Source organism: Schistocerca piceifrons, chromosome 2 (genome assembly GCF_021461385.2).
Source record: "Schistocerca piceifrons isolate TAMUIC-IGC-003096 chromosome 2, iqSchPice1.1, whole genome shotgun sequence".
In the NCBI taxonomy this organism is placed as follows: Eukaryota; Metazoa; Arthropoda; class Insecta; order Orthoptera; family Acrididae; genus Schistocerca; species Schistocerca piceifrons.
Window position 1 is genome coordinate 295,185,889 of NC_060139.1, and position 22,859 is coordinate 295,208,747.

At 40.3% G+C, this 22,859-nt stretch overlaps 1 protein-coding gene across 2 annotated transcripts in view; it reads right to left on the reverse strand.

The window, feature by feature from the left end:
• The window catches only part of LOC124777147 (ubiquitin carboxyl-terminal hydrolase 31), a 336,927-nt gene that overhangs the window by 55,764 nt on the left and 258,304 nt on the right, over positions 1-22,859 (reverse strand). For both annotated transcript variants that reach the window (XM_047252447.1, XM_047252448.1), the window contains exons 2-4: positions 17,314-17,556; positions 15,154-15,292; positions 7,199-7,343 (exon numbers count right to left, since the gene is read on the reverse strand). In XM_047252447.1, coding sequence (XP_047108403.1) covers positions 7,199-7,343; positions 15,154-15,292; positions 17,314-17,556 — 527 coding nt within the window. The remainder of the gene's footprint in view (positions 1-7,198; positions 7,344-15,153; positions 15,293-17,313; positions 17,557-22,859) is intronic.

Here is a 22,859-nt window from a genome sequence, read left to right on the forward strand (position 1 = left end):
AAGGGCTGCCGATGACTGTGACTAATTAATTATTAACACTGCAACTCAAGACCACAATGATATAAATCTGCCTACCAAAACTCCTAAGACTCTGTTTGAGAAAGTGCAGGCACAGAACCAGAAGGTCTCAACAGAAGGCTGGAGGGTAATCAACCGAAAGTTGATTGTTGTGAAAGTAAGTGAAAAATCCCTGAAGACAATACAAGAAATGGATCTGAAATTTTATTTAGGGTCTTGCAGGTTGCATCACGACATTGGAAGCAACGCGGTGGAAAGTTGGAGGCTGCATGTGTTCCAGATAAATCTGCAACAGAGTAAAGGGGTAACTGCTGCCCTGAATCATCATCTAGGAAGATGGGAGGTGGACGTGGCCCTGATCCTGGAACTCTATCTATAGAAAGGGGACGTTTCACGCCTCACAGGAACTGGAGGTAAGTTGATTCACACTAGGACTATAAATAATCCCAGCAAATACATTCAGGGACTTCAGGACCATAAGGAAACATGAGGAAAATTGTATTGGCTTCTGCGTAACTTTCTTAGGAGGACAGTACTTCTCCTTACCAGGAAGAGAGGAGACTGACAGACAGCTGCTCACAGCTGAATGAACAATGGCTGGTTGGATGTGATGCCAATGTCCACAACATGCAGTGGGGAAGCAGAGTCACCAACAGAAGAGGTGAGTACATTCTCAAATTTTTACTTGAGAATTACCTGAAGATGTCGAAGAGGGACAGGGAACCTAGACCCAGGAACATGGAAAGGGAAGAATAACTGAAATAAATTTTGGGTCCATTGTAATGGGCAGCTACATCAACAATGGCATGCAGTGTTGGAGCCATCCTTATCTAAGCACATGTATATTAAGTTTGAGGTTGAAAGGGGGTGTTAAACAAAAGCCCTCAACTTATGCTTATCTGAAATCAGAACTTTGATAATGAATCTAGTGATCTTGAGAAATCTCAGACACAGTGATATCTGACATTATGACCTTGTATTTAGAAAACTGCCTAGTCCCCAAGAAGTGCACAAACACAAGTGTATGTTGGTGAAACAATAGCCTACAATTACTAAGGAAGCACATAAAAAGACTGTTCAGCCTTGCAAGAAGGAAAGGACAATGGCCAAATTATCGGGAGGCCCTTGCCAAACACACACCTTGTGATTCCCTGAGAGGCACTGGTTTACATGTAATCAAAGGGAGAAATGGAAATCTGCTGATTTCAAAAACATCCACTGGGCAGTGGGAATGTTTCAACCATTCAAGTCACAAGGCCCAAATGGAATCTCTCCACCTCTACTGCAACAGGCAGCAGAGAGTTTAATTGAATTGCTTTGTAGGTTTTTAGTGTCAGGTTAGCAGCAGGAATCACTCCCAACAGTTGGAGGGCAGTGAGGATTGTTTTCATTCTGAAGCCAAGGAAAACTGATCATACCAAGGACATGAGACTGATCAGCGCACCCTCTTTTCTTTTAAAGACATTACAAAAACTGGTTAAGATACACTTGGGAAAGGAGGCTAACTAAGGTTCCTCCACATATAAACCAACACATATATGAACTAGGCAAATCATGGTGAAACAGCACTTCACAAATTACTGGGACGGTGAAAAAAGAACTACTGCTTCCAGAAAACTGCTCTCTGCATCTCTGTGGATATTGTGGGGCTTTTAGCAATATGGCACTTGAACCCACATTTAGAGCTGCAGAAGAGCACTGCACTGAGACCACCATTTATAGCCAGAAGCCACCATGATGAAAGAAAAAAATGGTGATCAACACCACCAGAGGTGTAAGCAAGGAGGGGTTTTGTTCCCACTACTGTGGAACCCAATGGTGAATGGACTCAATGAAGCACTACATACTAGAGGCTACTTTTTCTGATGACATAAAGACAACTTTGTCAGAGTAATATTGGCAAATATGCTAGTGCTGTTAGAACTATGGCATAATGTGTATTTAACATTGTGCGAAACTGGTGTAGGAAACAGGATCTAAGGGTCAGCCCCTTTAAAACTGTTATACTACCATTTACAAGAAAGTTTCTCTAGTACATGTACTGGAACCCTATGCTTCTCAATGAAATTCTCCCTGTAGAAAATGTAGTGAAATATCTAGGTATAACCTGGATCCGAAACTATAATGGACTCCTCACATAAAGAATGTATGTTCCAATGTGAAATGTACTCTTATGAGCACTAGGAGTGTGTGTGTGTGTGTGTGTGTGTGTGTGTGTGTGTGTGTGTGTGTGTGTGTGTGGAAAAAAACTAGGGTTTAAACCACAGGATTATGTGCTGGGTACAGTATGGCAGAACAAAGTACAACACTAGGTGGCTGCTGAAAAGCTTGGCAAGGTGCAGAGACTAACCTGATTAGCTGTAACAAATGGAGTTAACTGCACACCTACCGCTGGGATGGAGACCATGCTGGACATGCCCCCATTACACCTATCAGTTAAAATTGAGGCAGTGACAGGGGCATACGAGCTAAAAAACTGGAAATAACTGGATACTCTTAGGATATCTTGAATCCCATAGCAATGTAAGGAATGTGGTAGACATATGAATGATTGAGGAAATGGTGATGGACTATACAATAACTTCCATATGCTTCAATAAACCTTCGTGTGACAACTAGAAGTAGGGAGCCCCGAAAGAAAAAACCACGACACCATGCAGGAGACATACACTGGATTACTGACAGGGCTAAAACAGGCAAAAGCAATGGGGCAGGGGTATATGGGGTAAGGTCACTAAAATAACTACAGAACAGAGCAATGATTAGGAATTATCACTTTCTCTGGGATTCACAGGTTTTGAGGACACTTATGACTCACTCTCTACAAAATCTGTACTGACAGAACTAGAGAAACAAGGTACTGATTCGACCTATTTTGGTATGAGGAATGTAAACATTTAATGCTATTCATTCCATTAAATTTCATCTGGATCATGGGAAATTCAAAATTGGAAAATAAGTCAGGAAAAGATATTTCACATCACGAAAACCATTCTCAGAAGTCAAATTGAGAAAATGGAGAAAGAATGTGTGTGAACAGATCAAATCTGAACTTTTGTATCCCGCCTGGTACGCAGCGCATGGGTCTGCTCCTGTAAACTGAAGGATAGGCCAAATGTAGGAAGTGAGTAGGAGCAGGAAAAGGTGAAACGCTTCGGTACTGCGTTTAAATTTAAATCACCTTTACAATAGGAAGAATTAGGATTACATTAGGCTTATGTAACTTTGGCTGAGATGAGCATGTAGGTGCAAAGCCATACATCAATTTACAAAGGAAAAATCTATAGTGGCTCGCCCACTATGAAATAGAAACAATGTTGCTTGGTCGTCTACTTGGAGTCAAGTGTGCTGAATCCTGAGCTGCACTCTTAGAGCTGCACAGCGTCGGCTGGAGGGTGCTGTTGTCGGTGTCGTAGTGCCAACCTAGCAGAGCGCACCTACGTTGTGGCATCACAGCTATCGATACCACATGAACCATTCATTTATGAACAGTATGTGGCAAGAACAAATATCAGTAAAGCAATGTATGAGTTCGAACTGCTGCAGTTTACCTGCTGTTGTCATTTTTCTAGGTGTTTGTGTCAGAGAGTAATATATTGTCAACTCTTCTCACAATCTACACTAGGCTTTTTAACTGTAATCATTTACCATTATGCAGTATTTCTCTTGGAGCATTTGTCAATGAAGTTTGACAAATAATTCTGTAAAACTGTTGCACTTACTGATTGAATCCGATGATGTCTCCCAATATCCTGTTGCCCTTTTCCCTTTTTTGGAAGAACAATTCTCATCTGTTGAAAATGTTGGGTTGCCTCAGTGTCTAGCATGGCATAAGATGCTCACTACAATGAAGAAGTACAATATGGAGCATGTCCCTTCACACCGGGCAGTTTGATGAGGTCAACGGTGATGCACGAAAGCAACTTGTTGCAACAATTAAGAGAAAAGTACAGCAACAGGTAATCCTGAGGCAGAATAAAGTCACAACGTAGACTTTCTGCCTGTTCTTCATGTGTGTCAGTTTCAGTTTTTGCATACATTTTTATGCAATCAATTTTAGACAGCCAACGAAAAGCAGTATTCACCCATAGCTACATTATGAGTGGGCTAGACAGTTGTACACATTATTGCAAGAAGTGACGTGCCATTTTCAACGGGTCTCATGTTCATATACTGTTTGCTGGCAGTTGCAGAGTGCTTAACATCAGGAGAGGTAAGGGAATTTGAAGGAGTTTGCCTCTCCAAATAAGCAGTTTCTCGTCGGAGCTGAGACACGGGTGCTGAGATATGGAAAATCAACAGAAGTACGAAGGTCAGATCTCTGTTGCTTATTCATTAACAGTTGATGAAACCACCAACATAACAGACTATGCATAGCTTGCAATATTTGTGCAGGGTGTTGACCCTGTACTACAGGTTTTCAAGGCACTATGGAACTATTAGATGCTAAACCTAGGATTACACAACCACAAGTTGCGATATATTTGAGATGGTATGTGAATCCGTTGAAAACATGTCTCCCATGAGGTAGGCACTGTTCTGTAGGGACAGGTGGAATTCTGCAGGTGGCTGGGAGGCAGCAAGGATTTGTCTCTTGTGTGAAAGAAAAAAAAATTGAGGCTGAATTTGGGAAAAACTTATCAAGTATACACTGTTTTGTCCACCAGAATGTAAGAAGTATGAGATATGGTTATGTCACAAAGGTCATGGTACAATGCGTAAATTTTGTAAGGTGCTATAGTATCAATCACCACCAGTTCAAGGGATTTTTGTGAGGTCTTGACACAGTGTATGGTGATGTACACCATCATTGTGCGATATGAGGCTTAGTAAAGGCAAAGTTCTCAATATATTTTTTGCTATTCAGAAGGAAATCACCCTATTTATGGAAATGAAAGGAGAGAGACCACCAGCACTCAGTAACAACAAATAGGTTGCAGACTTGGCCTTTCTCACTAACATCACGGGACACTTTAATCACTTAAATTTGTCACTTCAAGCAAAGGATCTTATTCCTAACATGTATAACAAAGTAAATGCATTCACAGACTAACTAAGTCTGTTCGAAAGGCAGCTCACTGCACAAAATCTAACGTTTTCGAAAGCCTTTCATCGCTACAAATACCTCGAGACTCATGTTTCACAGCATACCAACGAAATATTGTTTAACTCCATCAGTATTTCCAGCCCATGTTTAAAGACCTGTGTAACCAAGAAAATTATTTCCATTTATTTTGCATACCATTTTCTGCTGCAGCTGATACTGTGTCTTCAGAAATGCAGTTGGACCCACTCACTGATTACAAAAGTGCACTCAACTCAAGGACAGATATTACAATACAACCAATTTCATAAGATGGTACCATAATGTCCAAGCAGAAGAGTTTCCAAAGCTACACAGAAGTGCAGGTAATATTACTTATATGTTTGGCTCTAGATATTGTTGTGAGCAACTGTTTTTCAATATGACGAGGATAAAACCACGGAAAGGTCCCAGCTCCATGACCCAACAACACTGGAGAGCATTCTACATCTTTCAGCAACAAGGTATCTCACTCCAACTATTTTGCCTTTTGCAATAAAAAAGAAATGTATTGTTTACAAATGTAATAAAATATTACTCTTTTTCAGTTAGAATGAATATTTCTGTTTCACACATCCCGCTACAATGCATTACTTGGTCATAGTCTCCTCATAGCTGGTTTTATTATATACAATGATGACTATTCATAAAATGCGGCCCGCTTTCCTATTCCTGCAAGTGTACAGCAAACTCCTTTGTTGCACACACGTGCACAGTTCATGCATCCTTGCCCAGCGGTCATGGCTGTGCCCACGGGCACCCAGCTCTGCTGGAACAGCCTGGCCCAGTGTATTTTCAGCAAGTTGATAACTGTTTTCAAAGCTAATAGTCAGTCTGTGTTAACAGTTTTGACTTACTACACAGATATCGTGAACCTTTCATCTGAAATCCTTTCAAAAATGAATAGCTTCCACGAAAGTAATGGGTAGATACATTTCATTGTGTAGAGGATGTAAATGGATTATTATTATTATTTTATCATTATTATTATTATTATTATTATTATTATTATCATCATCATTATTATTATTATTATTATTACAACCACTACTATGTAGTTCCACCACTATTTTTCAGTGATTCTGTGGAAGAATGGCAATGGAAGACTGCAGAAGTTGTAGGCAACAACATGGCTGTTTATACATTGCGAAACAGACCATGCCTTGAACTGTGAACCTGCCAGCACAACAACCAGATAGAGGGCTTACAGAAAGTGTCAAGTAGTTTCTCCATCAGTGGGCTGCAGAAATGTTGTCAAGATCATGATCAGGAGCAGCACCTCAGCACAACAGATGAGCCACTATCTTGTATAAATAGTTTTGACTTTTTGGCAGAGAGAATCACAGCCCATCAGACCGACTACACTGAGGTGGATATGATGGGCACCGCCACACCACATAATAGCAAGCAGCCACCAAAAGCCCTGAACAGCAGCACAATCTACTAACGCCAAGCCCACCTTCTGGGATTTGGTGCTGCTACACTGGTGGGGCACTCCAGGATCATCCAGCAGCAGAAGCAGCAGCAGCAGCTCATGACTGGTGCAGTAAAGCTGTCCTCCCTCCTGTTCTGAATTGGTTTGGACACTGTGCTGCCTCAAGCCAACACTCTAGGTACAAGGATGTGGGACTTCCTGCCAGAAGGCTGACATCCTCAGCAAGTATCCCATTTGTCTACAGGACCACCACAGGAATCGCACAGTGCAGCACACCTGCGCTAGCAGGTTGTAGGCACCAGTATTCCGCAGTGAATACATCAGGACCTGCCGGCTGGTTGCTAGCCGACACTGCGCCACATGCTCCTCCTTCAGTATGTGCCATCAGGGGGTAACGCTGCCACACTGTAGCACCGCTTCACAAGTTGTAATCAAGTAATTTACTTGTTGGTACTGGTATAATCAGGTGTCATCGGCCTGCACCCTTGCCATGACCCACCCCACCCAAACCTGTATGGAAGTCGCCCACCACCCTGGGTTGACTTTAGTTAGTAGTTGTTGTTGTTGTTATTAACATTATTTATTACAGCATGTTTATTGATAATTTATTTTTTTCCTCAGTTCACAAAAATTAAAAATTCACAGCTCTACTGTACACATACCTCGCACATTGATCATCGACAACGAGCAAGTTGACCCAGCACAAGAGGATGTAGGCGCCGCTGTCCTCTGTCGCTTCTTTCAGCTGTGGCAGCTCCAGACAGTATACAGGGTCAGTCTCCTTAATTATCGACACTGGCTGAGTGTCTGAAAATATGTTTTAGCAAAGAACATGCTAAGTGCCCACTATAAGAACAGGGACTACTCTATGGGGAAAACAAAAAGTTCAGTCTTTAACAAAATTTGCACACCTGGGATCAAAATTTTTGAAATTAAAACTGATTCTATATTAGTTATCTACAACAATGAAAAATACATATTTAATATAAAAAAATATGATACCAAATAAACCACCTGTAGCTAATCAATGTGTGGCATGAAGATGTACATAATGCTGCAGACAATTTCAGTAGCTATTCAACTGCAACTCTTTTCTCAGTTAAGTAACCAACATTACACACAAACATTAAATAGTCAGGTTTATACCTCTGCATATATGACATGATTTTACTTGAGCTCTTTTCCTCTTTCACTTCTTTTTTGTTCGTTTAGAGTTGTTCTTTCTCAAACAGCATCCTTATGTGCACTATACACGTGTATTGCTTCCTGCCCAATACTTATCTTTCCTTTCTTCCATCTCTCCTACTTATATACACATCAAAAAAAGCTTTGCATCTCCTCAGTTCCGAGAGTTCCACAACCTGGACAGGCAACTGGAATAGAGATCAACATAAACATCATTTCCGCCCTTTTTATTGACCACAAAATCCACACATTGCTCGTTGTACCGCCATACAGTGAGACCTTCAGAGTTGGCGGTCCAGATTGCTGTACACACCGGTACCTCTAATACCCAGTAGCACGTCCTCTTGCACTGATGCTTGCCTATATTCGTCATGGCACACTACCCACAAGTTCATCAAGGCACTGTTGGTCCAGATTGTCACACTCCTCAACAGTGATTCAGTGTAGATCCCTCAGAGTGGTTGGTGGGTCATGTCTTCCATAAACTGCCCTTTTCAATCTATCCCAGGCATGTTCGATAGGGTTCATGTCTGGAGAACATGCTGGCCACTCTAGTCGAGTGATGCTGTTATCCTGAAGGAAGTCATTCAGAAGATGTGCACGATGGGGATGCGAATTGTCATCCACGAAGACGAATGTTTTGCCAATATGCTGCTGATATGGCTGCACTATCCGTCAGAGGATGGCATTCACATATCGTACAGCTGTTACGGTGCCTTCCATGATCACCAGCGGTATACGTCAGCCCCACATTATGCCACCCCAAAACAGCAGAGAAACTCCACCTTGCTGCACTCGCTGGACAGTGTGACTAAGGTGTTTAGCCTGACCGAGTTGCCTCCAAACACATCTCTGACGGTTGTCTGGTTGAAGACCTATGCGACACTCATCGGTGAAGAGAACATGATGACAATCCTGAGCGGTCCATTTGGCATGTTGTTGGGTCCATCTGTACTGTGCTGCATGGTGTCGTGGTTGCGAAGATGGACCTCACCATGGACGTTGGGAGTGAAGTTGTGCATCATGTAGCCTACTGTGCACAGTCTGAGTTGTAACATGGCATCCTGTGGCTGCACAAAAAGCATTATTCAACATGGTGGCATTGCTGTCAGGATTCCTCCGAGCCGTAATCCATAGGTAGCAGTCATCCACTGCAGTAGTAGCCCTTGGGTGGCCTGAGCGAGCCATGTCATCCACAGTTCCTATCTCTCTCTATCACCTCCATGTCCAAACAACGTTGATTTGGTTCACTCCGAGACACCTGGACACTTCCCTTGTTGGGAGCCCTTCCTGGCACAAAGTAACAATGTGGACACGATTCGAACCACTGCATTGACCATCTAGGCATGGTTGAACTACAGGCAACACGAGCTGTGTACCTCCTTCCTGGTGGAATGACAAACTGATAGGCTGTCGGACCCCTTCCCTCTAATAGGCAGTGCTCATGCATGGTTGTTTACATCTTTGTGCGGGTTTAGTGACATCTCTGAACAGTCAAGGGACTGTGTCTGTTATACAATACCCACGTCAACGTCTATCTTCAGGAGTTCTGGGAACCTGGGTGACGCAAAACATTTTTTGATGTGCGTAAATTGCCCACACTCGTTCCTCTTCTCCATTCACAATCTTTTCTATTTCACATGCAACTGTTAATATATGTTCCATACTACTGTAATACTGGTAAGTTTCAATTGTGTTTTTAAGAAGTGTGCCCCAGATTTTCTCTCTTTTACTGAACAACAGAATATTTAGTGTATGTGTATTCCAGTGTTTTCATTAAGGTGTAATTAAATGATCTCATTTAAGAGTTTAAATTGTATTTCTACAATGTTTTTATCTAACTTGGCTACCTTCTTTATTTGGGAACTGGAAGGATGTTTTTCAAAACAGTGTATTCTGAAACTTCCGGACAGATTAAAACTGTGTGCCGGATCGAGACTCCAACTCGGGACCTTTGCCGCTCACGGGCAAGTGCTCTACCATCTACCCAAGCACGAGTCGTGACCAGTCCTCACAGCTTAATTTCTGCCAGTATCTTGTCTCCTACCTTCCACTACAAATGATACTATTGTTTATTTTTCAGCACAGCATATTGTAACATCAATTGAACTCGTCTTTCAAAGGAATTGCAACCGAGTGTCAAAATCCTACAACTTTTAAGCTTTCCAATGTACACTGCACAATGTGCAAGCTCCTACTTTTCAAACAATAGGTGGACATTAATGAAATGTCATTTGACATTCTGATTTCATGATTCATACTATGAAGTAGGCGGTATTCAACATTGAAGCATATTAACAACAGCGACACAGCATTCTCACCAGCACAGTTTTATTCCTGCTTCTTTAATGTTTGTCACTAAACTTCTGACTCATTTGTGGAGAGTAATTAATGTTCCATTCACATTTTAATACAACAACTGTCAGATACACAACAGACATTGTCCTAGATGTTTTGAAGCTTGCTATAAGATGTTTTAAGCGTAGGATCCTTATAGTCAGTGCACCAGTGAAGCAGTTAAACCACCGGTTGTTTAGAAAATCGTGATGCTTTCCTTCTGGGGCACTGACTGACTGCTCATATAACCAAAACTGGGACACTTTATCTCTACATATGGAAGAAAATTCTACGAAGAGCAGCTGCTTGTCAGAAATTACAGGAGGCAGAAAAGAGAATACTGACTGTTGGAGCAAAGATTTGCAGAAATCATCTTAGCTTGACAACTGAAGTACTTAATTTTTTGAGGCAGCACCCACTTAGCTATGTACAGTTTTACTCAAAGTTGTTCCCATTAGTGTAGAAATGCCAGCTATCATTACTACAACTTCGTCATTGATCTCAAAAAATATTTTCCAGTCACAGATTTATTTAGATGTTAGAATAGGTGCAAGAGATTGGGTGTCAATTTGTAAAAATGGGTGAACGATCCAACAATCCCAATTTCAATTAGTCCATTTTCCCCACTACTAGAAGAACTTTGCAAGTAAGAGCATTGCTCTGAAGAAAAGTGATTTCTTCTTTCTCATTTGTCCTCTGGACCGCTCTTCACATATTTGTCTTTCATACAGTTGGTCACCAATTCCTGTTGTCACCTCTGAAAGGTAATTAATAAGAAAAATCCCTTTTGCCACTCATAAAATATTGGTCCTAATATTTCAGCTGAAATTATGTTTGCCTATTTTGGTGCACGATCAGAAAACTTGCACACACTGCTTCATTCCCATTGTGTTCCCCTCTTTCCTTTCTGGTGTCCTTCCTTTATCCAACCAGTGCTGGGTCAGGACTGGTACTGTGCTCCTCCAATGTTTGGGGAGAACCAACCATAGACGCATTATAGGCTATTACAATGATGTGGTTGCCACTCCCAAAGGCATTTTACAGCTACTGCTTGCAACCCCACCCCCAGGAAGGAATTTGCCTGCCCTTCTATCTGCACCTAGTGGAATCACATGGTCAAATGTGACATCATTTTTGAAAGTGTTTGTGCATCATGTATCTGAAATGGGATTTTGGGACCAAACCAGCTTTACCTAGGTGGATGGCAAAAACTGTCTAAAAAGCACATCCATGCTGGCTGGCACACCATTTGCTGCTGTCAATCAATGAGGTGGATTTGATCCAGGACTGGCACACCTCTCTGTCTCTCTGTGTCTGGGAAGCAGGCATTTTAACACACCTTCCAGGCTGTGTTTGTTAGATGAAATGCTGCACACACGTCTCACCCACAATAACAAGTTGGCACATAAAAGCAAATGTCCTCTTTTGGAAACAGTCCAGGCATCATGAGGAATCCACTTTCAAATTTTCCTTTGCTCAACATTAAAAATAAAGGATGTCCGCCTTGCACAAAGCTTTCCCATTATTAATTCTTCATGCAAAATGCACCATACTCTTTCTTACTGTGCACTCTATCACTGTTTTCATCTGTGGCTGCAGCTCTTGTTAGGAACAGTTTTCACTTTGATTGTCTTCTAGTGAACTAGAAAGTGAGTATGAACTCTATTCATGGTTACAGAAATTTATTTCTAAGGAACTGTGCTAGATACAGCTACGTGGCTTGTTGCAAACTGTAGCTGAACTCTTGAAGTTAATTATGAATACACTCCTGCATGTGCTCTCTCTCTCTCTCTCTCTCTCTCTCTCTCTCTCTCTCTCTCTCCCCCCCCCCTCCCCTCCCCTGTTCTGCTGTTACAGGTAGCACAATTTAGAGGTGCTGTTGCCACAATGGTGTCTGTCTATGCATGAGAGGGGCAATGAGTTTTGTGGGTTCATACAAATTGGTCATCTGTTATAGTTCAGCAAAAGTTCTGAAGTGCCTATGGTAAAGATCTGCCAGAAGAGAAGAGCATAAGAGGATGGTACGAAAAGTTCAAATAGACTGGAAGTGTTAGTGATGAGGCAATAGGAGACAGACCTGGAGTGACAACATTGTTGATACTGCGCATACATCTCGATCCATCTGCAGAGACCACCTCAGAGCACTGCGGTGTAGAGTTTACACAAGTGGCTGCATTTCCACGCATACAAAGTGTAACTCCTTCAAGCTATGCCAGCCAGAAGGTAAGCCCAGATGCGCTGAGGTTGCTAGGATCATGCTGGCACAAATTTGATGTAAACAACGAAAACTGTAATAAGGATTGCTTTTAAGACGAGTGACTTTTCACATCTCCAGAAAAGTGAACAGATATGCCCAGTGTGGCTTAATGCCCAACATAATTATTGGACTGTTCTCTTTAACTGAGCCTATGTTCACAGCAACTGTTTACCCCGACACACTGTGACTTTACGCCGCACCTCAGTTACAGGAATTACAACCAAGACTATTGTCTCAACAAGATGGTGCACTGCCACACTGAGGGTTACTTGCCTGCTAGTTCTTGGATGAAATCTTTCTAGAGAGTTGGACTGATAAAGACAGTCCAACACCATGCCAACCACCATCACCAGACATAATCCCTCTTGACCTCCTTTGTGGGGTTAACTTTACTAACTGTGACTGATTGCTGGCAAAAAATTTCATAAGGGAATAAGTATATAGTGTGGCTACTGTCAATATGCCAAACTGTTTGAAGACATGTCTACAAGAGGTTCTAGCCCTTTCTTCCCTCAATGATGCATAACTGTTGTGCACATTTTGCACAATATATTGTCACTCCAAACAAAATGTACTGATAAAAAACCTGATTTCGAGAGAAATTAAGAGGTTATTTAGTCTCTTCATCTCTAAATCTAGAGGCTGAACAGTAGACAAGATCTCCTTCAAACAAGAAGAGCATCACAAAATGTTTCTGAATCCAAAACCAGGAACAGCACATCTAGTATACAATAAGGATCAGTAATCACAAAGGCCATCTGGAACTACTAAATGGCATTGAAGTTATTTAGTAACATGCTAAAAATGGACACTCATTAAAGTAGGTGCTCAAAGTTTTTTACCAGACGCAATGAGACATGCTCGACATCAATGCTGCATTGAACGATGCACCCTCTCAAAGATACCTGGTGTATCTCTAAGATATCCTGTTGCAGCAGCAATCCTGCCCACTAGTTCCTCTGGCGACATAACAAGTGTTTCATACCCAAGGCCCCTAAGAAACCTCCATAGGAAAAAATCAATTGGGGACCAACTGGGTGATCATGGCGGCCATGCAACTGGCCCACTGTTACCAATCCACCAGCTGGGAACAGTTGCCTGCAGATGTGCCCTCACATGTCGGCTGAAATGTGGCGATGAATAGGTATGGGAACATCAGTCAGCATTTCTGGCAGAATCTCTCACTGGATACAAGATATGTGCGACCATCAGGTCAGTCCAGGAGAAAGTACAGTGCAATTAAACAGTCTCCACCAATGCCAGCCCACATGTAACTGTAGCGCTCTACTGTGGCGTTCATGATCCCTGGCTTCCTGTGTGATTACTGATCATTGCTGTGTGCCAAATGTGTCACGTTAGTTTGTAAATGTTTCTTTTAATCACCCTGTATATGGACTCTCTCGTTACAGAAGAATGATTGAGCTGTTGCTTGCTTGCCTTTTATAGCAAAGATTAGTGAAAGCATGGTGTACACTGCAGAAGTGAAATGGCGAATGTGCAAAATTTTCAAAATGTGAAGATGACTGAGTGAATTTCATGTGGACATCAAAGTATCATAATTCATGTTTTTATCTCATTCAGTTTATGTTAAGGAAATCTTGGTTTGTATTTGGTACTTATCTAAGGGTGATAAATTACATTTCCACTTAATCAGATAGACCTGTGTTATAGTGTATGTATATATATAATTGAAAGTGTGCATGTCCTCACTTCATCTATACATTGGAAATTATCTACTGACAGTTTAATGAACAAATAAATAAATAAATAAAGAGTTGTCCCAGAATAAGATGCCACTAGTGAATGAAAGTGAGAAAAGTAAGTCAACTTTTCCACAGTTTCAACTCCAACAACTGACAAAAGTTGCAGATCTTAGATGATTTAATATCAACATGTGCTTTCCCTTTCACATTCTTACCAGTATAAATACTTAGGCATTTAGTATATACTCTTTCATTTATTGAATTGCCCTCCTGCATTTTTTCTAATGGTGTGTTCAGGCTTCGTACAGTACGTAACTGCATCTACTGAGTTTATAGTGAGCAAGATCATTAGTTATTGTCAATTGCTTGTGTTTACATCAGCTGTCGAAGAGTTTGCACTCCAGCCATCAGAGGTGCTTGGTTTTGATTTGTTCTTTGTGTGCAGTGCAACATCCCATGAATGTACCATACGACAATACTTTTCTTGGCAACAACAGTCAGTTCTTGTCAACTATATTGTAGTTCCAACTACAGTGACGTATTATCAAGTACCTTCTTCTCTGTTTATTGGTGAATAAATCTTATTCATTCCTGCTGTACTGGAGTTCTATTTTGTACAACTGGCTGAATATCTTGAATGCAAAATTATAGTTGTTCGAATGGCTAACACCTAGTTGTACCAACAACTTTTATGTAGACTCAGTGACAGCCCATTTGCAGAGAATAACTGCATTGTCAGCAAATATGACTATTTCTGCTCGTTGGATAAAAGAAGCCAGATCATTTATATGTAGCACGAACAAGAGCTGAGCCAATATTGACTCCTATGATGTAAAATCCAAGACAAAATGTTGTAAACTGAAACAGCTGAACAATGTACCTGGCAGTAACTCATCAGGTGCCATGGTGAAGTTTAAATTTGAAAACTACATATCATTAGGGTTCTGGGTATTACCTGTACATTTGTAACTGGCAATTTAAATTGGCTGTTACACAGAAATAAAATTCGGGAACATTATGAGTAATTTTCTGCGCTCATATTAACTTTGTCTATTCTATCGACATATCAATCACAGCATTTAATGGTACTTCCACGTAAACTGACCACATAACCAATGTTTCCTTTAATACCAACCTGAAAATGTGCGATGGAAGCCAAAATCGTCTATTTCTGTGAGCAGCATGTGGTTCTCAGAGATGCATGTATCGGATGCCAACAGCTCACGCAATTCTCGTACTTCTGCGTGAGCAGGGAGAGACACACCTAATTTCACCTGAAATTAAAATGTTTCCTCTAATACTGCACTTTCTTCTACTTTCAAAAACACTCATACAATATCTGACAAATTTTAGTAAAAATTGAAGATAAAAAGGCTGAATAAAATTGTTAAGGCAGCTGTGCTTCGTAATTTCTTATATTACCCCACAATATTTATGATGAACTGTTTATTTGGTAAGATACAGAACACATGAGGGTTATTTATTCTCTTATGTGCCACTGTTGATCCACTTACGATCCAATGACATACTGTTAAGTCACAAGGGAATTTTTTTGACTTGATTCTCTCTGCTAAGGTACTTTGGATATTAATCACATCCTCTCAGATCATGTCATCTGTGTAACAAACGGCATTCACAAATTAATGAATGAGTAAATAATATGAAAGATATGCACAGTAACAACTGTAGGACTCTTATGCCTTAGCATACTTACCAAGTAAAAATTTAAATTTTTTTAGTGACTTCATAAAATACATGCTGCAAATTTCTCAACTGCAATTTTAAACAAAACAGAGACTAATAATTAAATGATTAAAGGAAAGTGAAAAAAAAAAAAGACTGGAAAATTCTACACTCACCCACACTATCGTTTTGACAACAGGTGAAAATAAATGCAAGCAACATGGAAAATTAATAGTGAAGAAATTAATTTCCCATGCTGATTGCACTTATTTTCACATGTTGTCAAAATGCTATTATGGGTGTACTTGAAAATAGTTGATTAGAGTAGAATTTTCTTTGTAATTCTTCAGGCTTTCCTGGTGAGAATTTTCTAGTTTTGTGGTACTTTTATCGTTCAATTTTAACCTCTCATTTTGAGAGATTTGTATTATAAATTTTATAAAATTACTTGGCAGAAAATCTACAATATAAGGATAACATGCTTTACTGAGCTATTTCAAAATTAGAGTAAAAATAAGGTTGTGAAATAATTATTAAATGGACATTTAAAATTGGTATTTATGTGATAATTAAAATCAGAATTTTGTACATTGATTTATAGCAACATAAAAAGGCAAAATAAAACAGCTACCACACTGACTAACACAACAAAGCAAAAAAAGAAAAAATTTCTCGAAGACTAAGCATCATTTCAGGTGAGGTGAAACACAAAAAGTAATCCCAATTATATATTTAATTTATTATCTCCTTTCACAATTCAGAAGATTACAAAGCAATAGCTCAATGTGAAAAAGGGAACGGTTTTTCCCAATACACAAAAAAATTAGCCATCTTTTCAAGAGATGTAATGCATGTAGTTTCCCTTTGGTGGTCCCATTTCCCCTTATTTCCTCCATTACGGAGAAATATTCTTCAAAGTATAGTGCAACTACTCAGAAGCTATGGGCATCGAATGGTGGAGGGGGGAGGAAGAGGAGGAGGACGAGGGTGAACAGAGGTGGTGGAGAGAAAGACAGAGAATGAACACTGATTTACAATATCCAAGCATGCTTCATCATGAAGATGGGCATTGAGGCGCCAGGCGCCAGAAATGAAATTCCTTAGACGCATCATCCAGAAGGCCAATGTGGATAAGTTAAGGAATGAGAAGATGAGGGGAGGGAGGAAGGAACAAAGGAAGGCAGAATTTAGACACCCCTTTTGGGCCTAATCAGCACATCTTGACTATGGTGGTATAGACATGTAACAAGGCTGCAGCCTACAAGAACAGAAATTTGTAAAGAGGTGTGGGAGGAAAACATCTTTTAGGAAGACCCAGAACCTGATGGATCGACACAATCAAGAGTGACCTCGCTGCCAAAGGAAGGACGACAGATAATGTTCTCGGCGACAGATTATACATACACAAAAGCAAGTGGAAGAGGCTCATTAACAGCAACTGGCAAACTGGAATTATACGACGACGATGATGATGATGCTGCTGCTGCTGCTGATGATGATATGAGTGACAAAGTGTAGGAACTAGTACCTTTATAACAATAGGTCAAACATAAAGAAAAACTCTGATTTGTTAGTTTTAACTTAACACCGTAAGCAAGGAATAGCTGCTGACCTGTCTCGGCTGCTGCGAAGTGTACAGCACCGTGACGTACACGGGCCTCGTCTGGTTTTGCGGTACAGGCACAGATACACAGAGGAAGGGGTCGAACGTGTTGCTCTGCCGTTTACAACGTGGGCATGTTAGTGATGACCTAAACTGAGCTTGGAACACAGCGTGCACAAAACTGTTGTTGCAGCGAATGTGGTTTTCCAATGTTTCAGCAGCAACCACCTCATCTGGTCGACCAAATGAGTTCTGAAAAAAGAGAGAAAAATTAAATTAGACTTCTGTATCAGTGCCATACAATTTCTAATGTCGCATAGGATATGTATCAAATGTCACAAAAGATTAAACAATGGAAACTCCAGGTAGGAATATCAACAATGTTGGAAAAATTAGACTGCTACTTACCATAAAGATGACGTGTTAAGTTACAGACAGGCGCATTTAAAAGAAAGTTTTATGTAACACCTTTCAATTGTGCCTATCTGTAACCTAGCATAACTTCTTTACAGTAAGTAGTGATCTATCTTTCCTATATTGTTGTAACAAATGATTATTTTTTGAAAGTGAACTTGGTCATACTATCATGAAACAATTTTCAGTGACAAGGAAAGGGCTGCAGGCAAGAACTGCCACCACTGTTTTCTGGGAAATCGCAATTTTTCGAGTGCATATGAGAATAAATACTGCTGCAAACACTCTGACAGTGAACTGTGGTACATTGAATTTGTACAGAGTTCCAACCAAGATGGAATCATGCTGTAGACTACAACTGCAATTTGTCTTACGCACTGTCATATGTAAATGTTTACATGTTTCTGATAGTGAAGTTTAGATTTTCAACAAGAACACATCAAAACAACTTAATTATTCAACACACTCGAAGAAGATTTCACTGACGTTTGCATGTTAAGTTAAACATCAGTAGCTTGATAGTAGCATCATACTGGTTCTTGTAGTGGAAGATAATGTACTTTCCTCTTAGTGATACAAAAGAACTGTATGTATTGCCAGTTACCACAATCTGTTACACGGCTAAAAAAAAAAAAAAAAAAAAAAAAAAAAAAAAAAAAAAAAAAAAAAAAAAAAAAAGAGAGAGAGTATACAGGGTGATTCAGCTGCCCCTATCAAGGGGTTTATGAAACCCACACCACCTTCAAAGCAAAAATGACCTTCAAACACCTTTTTCTTGCGTAACTCGAAAACCACGGCCTCCAATGAAAAAGCACCCCCATACAAATTTTAACGACATTAAATTTCCTATGAAATTGCCGTGTTCATTTTTTCTGTAGGACTAATAGTTTGCGCGTAGCTAGCAACAGAATATGAAAATTTAAAATTTCTGGCGTGGTTTTTGAAAGTGTTGCAGTTAGCATAAAACCCATGGGTAGGGGCAGCTTACTTACCCTGTATCCTTGTTTCTATTCATCTTACAGCTGACACTTGAAAAAAGTGTAATGAAAACGTAGGTTAAACGCACACATTCCACATCATTACAAAATGTTGTAGTCATGATCTACGGAACAAATATTAAAGTAATGTAATGCGCCACGTCAAAGCTTTATAAAGAGAATCTGTTCATATTGGATATCTAACCAGGTCTGACTATTGTATTTTAAAGATGGGCACCATGGGAGTGTAACAGGATCACTGCTGTTAGTTAATTGACTTAGTAGATAGTTTTTGTTGCAATCGTAGGCTATCTGAGGATGATGCACGTATCTATGAAAAAATTCTATGCAGTAAAAATTGCAGTAATATCCAGTTACATTTCGACTGGTTGTGAGGTTACTGCAGGAATTGGTAACTTACTCTTAAGGGGATACGGAATCACCTATCCCCGCAATGTTAATATATGCCTACTATAGGGAACATTTTCTCACAAACTACTGGAGACAGAGAGGTAAAAATTTTACTGTATGTGCATTCATATGTTACAACAATACTGAAACAACAGTTTATTGTCAAAGTATTTTCTTACAGAGATATTGTACATTTATTTTTAAGTAAATTTTTTCCATCGCTTTTTACTAGACTATCACCCCTAAGTCTTTTGTAAATCAAGTAATTAAAAAATCGTTGTTTCAGTATGTAATAGGGACCTATGTCACTACGTCATAAAAATTTCAGACTTCTAGGTTGACCAGTACCTGAGATAATGTTCCTAGATGAAGTAAAAAGTAAACTTACGGGAAACGGAGAAAGAAGATTAAAACATTCCTGATCCGTAGCTAATACCCCCTTCACAGTCTTCATAATCATCTTCAAGTCTTCTTTTGGCACCCCTCTGCACCTGTCTTGCTTTTTTCACTAATGTCTTGATTATATTATCAGCATGCCTTAGTCTGTGCTGATCTAAAAAGAACATAGCACGTACCGTACGGGAACCAACACACATACCCAACTTTTGAAGGACCTGGCATTTAGTTATATTTCCAAGATTGAAGGTTGCCACAGCATCATACACACCAAAATGTAGTGTATTAATTCCGACAAACACTGTTTTTGGGAGACGATGCCATATCACACTATTCAAGCACTCGTTGGGGTTCTGCGTTTTTCCGTGAAGACATTTCATCAGAAGACTTCTGTCAGCCAGATCTCTGAAAATGGGCTTTATTTCTGCCATGATGGCTGATGGTAGACTGTGGTGGTGAATGTATTTCTCTCCTGTTGTTAGTCCCCTATTGTATTTACACCAGCTGTTTTCACCTTTGGGGCACAAACCATGTTGTGGATGCTCATCCGTGGATGCGGTGTGGAAATATAAAGCCCATATAGCTCTCCTCATTTCTTCAAGATTGCCTGTATTTTGCCTGATTGCAAGGCCATAGCAGTTCTGAATGTGGTCTATTATGGAATCAGTCAATCTTCCTCTGCCATCCAAGGTTTTCCCATCATCTAGTTTTTTCCCTTTCATAACTGATTTTAACCTTCTCAGCCTGGCACCCATTCTCTTCTGCACATGTCCTATACATTCAAGTTTGCTTATATTTACACTGTTCCCATATGGTTTGCTTTCCAAAACTTCTTTGAATGCTTTAGAGTCACCATCTCCCAGATATTTGACATAGCGAACATTATACCACTGTGAAGAGCGATGAAAAATTTTCTTCACCCCAGCAACCTCCATGCCACCACTACTACCATAATAATTAGCAATACAGTCATCACTGTGTTCATTTTTCAGCCTGCCTGTGCACCTACAGTATTTAGACATTATTGCAACATCAATAACCTTGCCAGTATCCACACTAGTTGCTGTTACAACACCATTGTTGGAGGTGTGGCCCCTTTTCTGCCACGTGCCATCAAACGCCACTGTGAGGTCACGACTGCCGTCATTTTCTTCCACTGCTTCTTCCACAGCAACCTGCATTGACTTCTGTGCTACATCTTCAACTGCAGATCCTAGTACATAATTGTAAGCTTCAAACTTTGAAGGTGCACTTGGAAGATTTAGAACACCACATAGCATATCACCAGCTGCTTTGCCCTTACCAATTGCTCGCAATCCATAAACTAACCTAATATTTACACTATAAAGTTCAGTTTTCTTGTATCCATTATTTACAGTTACTGAAACCGAACTTGGAAACTTACAGCTGTATTTACAAACACTGCATATTAAATTAAACTGGGCAGCCAGGCCAACATGGGATTCTACTTTCAGAGAAACGTTTCCATGACATTTTTTGCAGCACAAACTGTTTTCAAGAGCTTCACACAATATATTCGTATCAATGAGTTCAAAAACTTCATTCCCTCTATCAAGTAAATTATATTTCTCTTCCAAATCTCTTAGTTTTTTATGAGAAGCACTGTTTTCATTTGGTGTAAGTTCGTTCGGCAAATCAGTAATAAGTGGATTCACATTTTCCAACAGTGATGATGATTAACTGCTTTGCTTTGCTAATGAATCATTATTTCTTTTCTTTTGCCAGTTCACACGCTTTTTAAATACTTTTGCTTTAGCTCTAGGCATTTTCACTGCGAAAAATGAAGCACTAAATACGAAATAACTCAACAACTACTTTCTTATATCACACTGTTTACAAAACAGTCCCGCCACAAAGTCAAAGAGTAACTTGAGGAAACCAGAGAGAAACATTTTCGGGCAACTAGTGTATAAATAGTCGCTGGAAACCGGGATATTTGAATTCATGTCACTTTAAAGGTACTGCCAAAAAGTTCATGGTCAGCCACGAGAGACGTGTATAACTAAAGCGCAATACCCGATCTCACAAATATATAAAAATAAAATAGTTATAATTGTAGTAGAGCTATGTATGATACGTCATTTTAAAGAGGGAAACATGGCAGAATATAATACGCCAATAAAAAAAAATTCGATTTTTTAACCCAAAATCCGATTCCGTATCCCCTTAAAGTAGAGAAACGCAAATTGTACCCTTCACGGAACTTAAAAGCATGGTATGCCTTCACTACGGTATTAATTAATGACAATTAGAGCCAGCCACGTCAAATATTTGGTAATAGCAATGTGCGGAGACAGGAAGCGGAACGATCAGATTAGCTGGTTGTAGGTAAAGCAGATGGCAGACTACAGATTTATTGCTAGATACTGGGGACACCGTGCCTTATCTTCGAAAGATATTGCAAAAAAAATACTTGTACCAGTCCATACCTGAGTACTGCTGAAGAGTGTGGGATACACACAGTAAGCCAGACTAACAGCAGACATGGTGCGTGTACAGAAGAAGGTCGGTGTGAATTGTCACACGCTATTCTGGCTGGCAAGCGTGTAACAGAAATGTTGCAACGTCTTGATTGGCAGACTCGCAAAGAAAGACGTCGAGTACTTCACAAGTACCTATTCAGATAAGTCCGCGAACCTTTTTTCAGGGCAGAAATTGGTTGATTGGATGGTTGATTTGGGGAAGGGGACAAATCAGTGGGGTCATCGGTCCCGTCGGATTAGGAAAGGCTGCGGAAGGAAGTCGGCAGTGGCCTTTCAAAGGAACCATCCCGGTATTTGCCTGAAGCGATTTAGGGAAATCACGGAAAACCTAAATTGGGATGGCCAGGCTCGGGTTTGAACTGTCGTCCTCCCGAATGCGTGTCCAGTGTGCTAAGCACTGCGCTGTCTCGGTCGGTGGCAGAAATTACGAATAATCATCAGCCCACTTCTTACGTGACCCGTAGATGTGGCTCAGATAAAATTAGACAGTGTCGTACAATCACTAATTCCTTCCATCCTCCATGCACGAGAGGAAGGAGGAGAAATCTCAATACTTGGTACAAGACGAATTACGCCCTTAACATGCAGTTCACAGTGATTCGCTCGGTATGGATGCACATGTTGAAGTTTTGTGATCCTCGTTAAGGCTACGTCATAATTCAAGCTTGATCCTGTCGTTGGACTGACACAATGTTGCAACTGGCGTAATAAAATGCATAACAAAGTTCACTCACGTCGTTCAGTACAAAAAGACGAACCATTAAAGTTGGCCAGTCTTCACCGCGCTATTAGCCTATAACATAGCTCGCGGTTTGATTCCTCAGATCCTACAACAGGTATCAGCCGTCAAAAT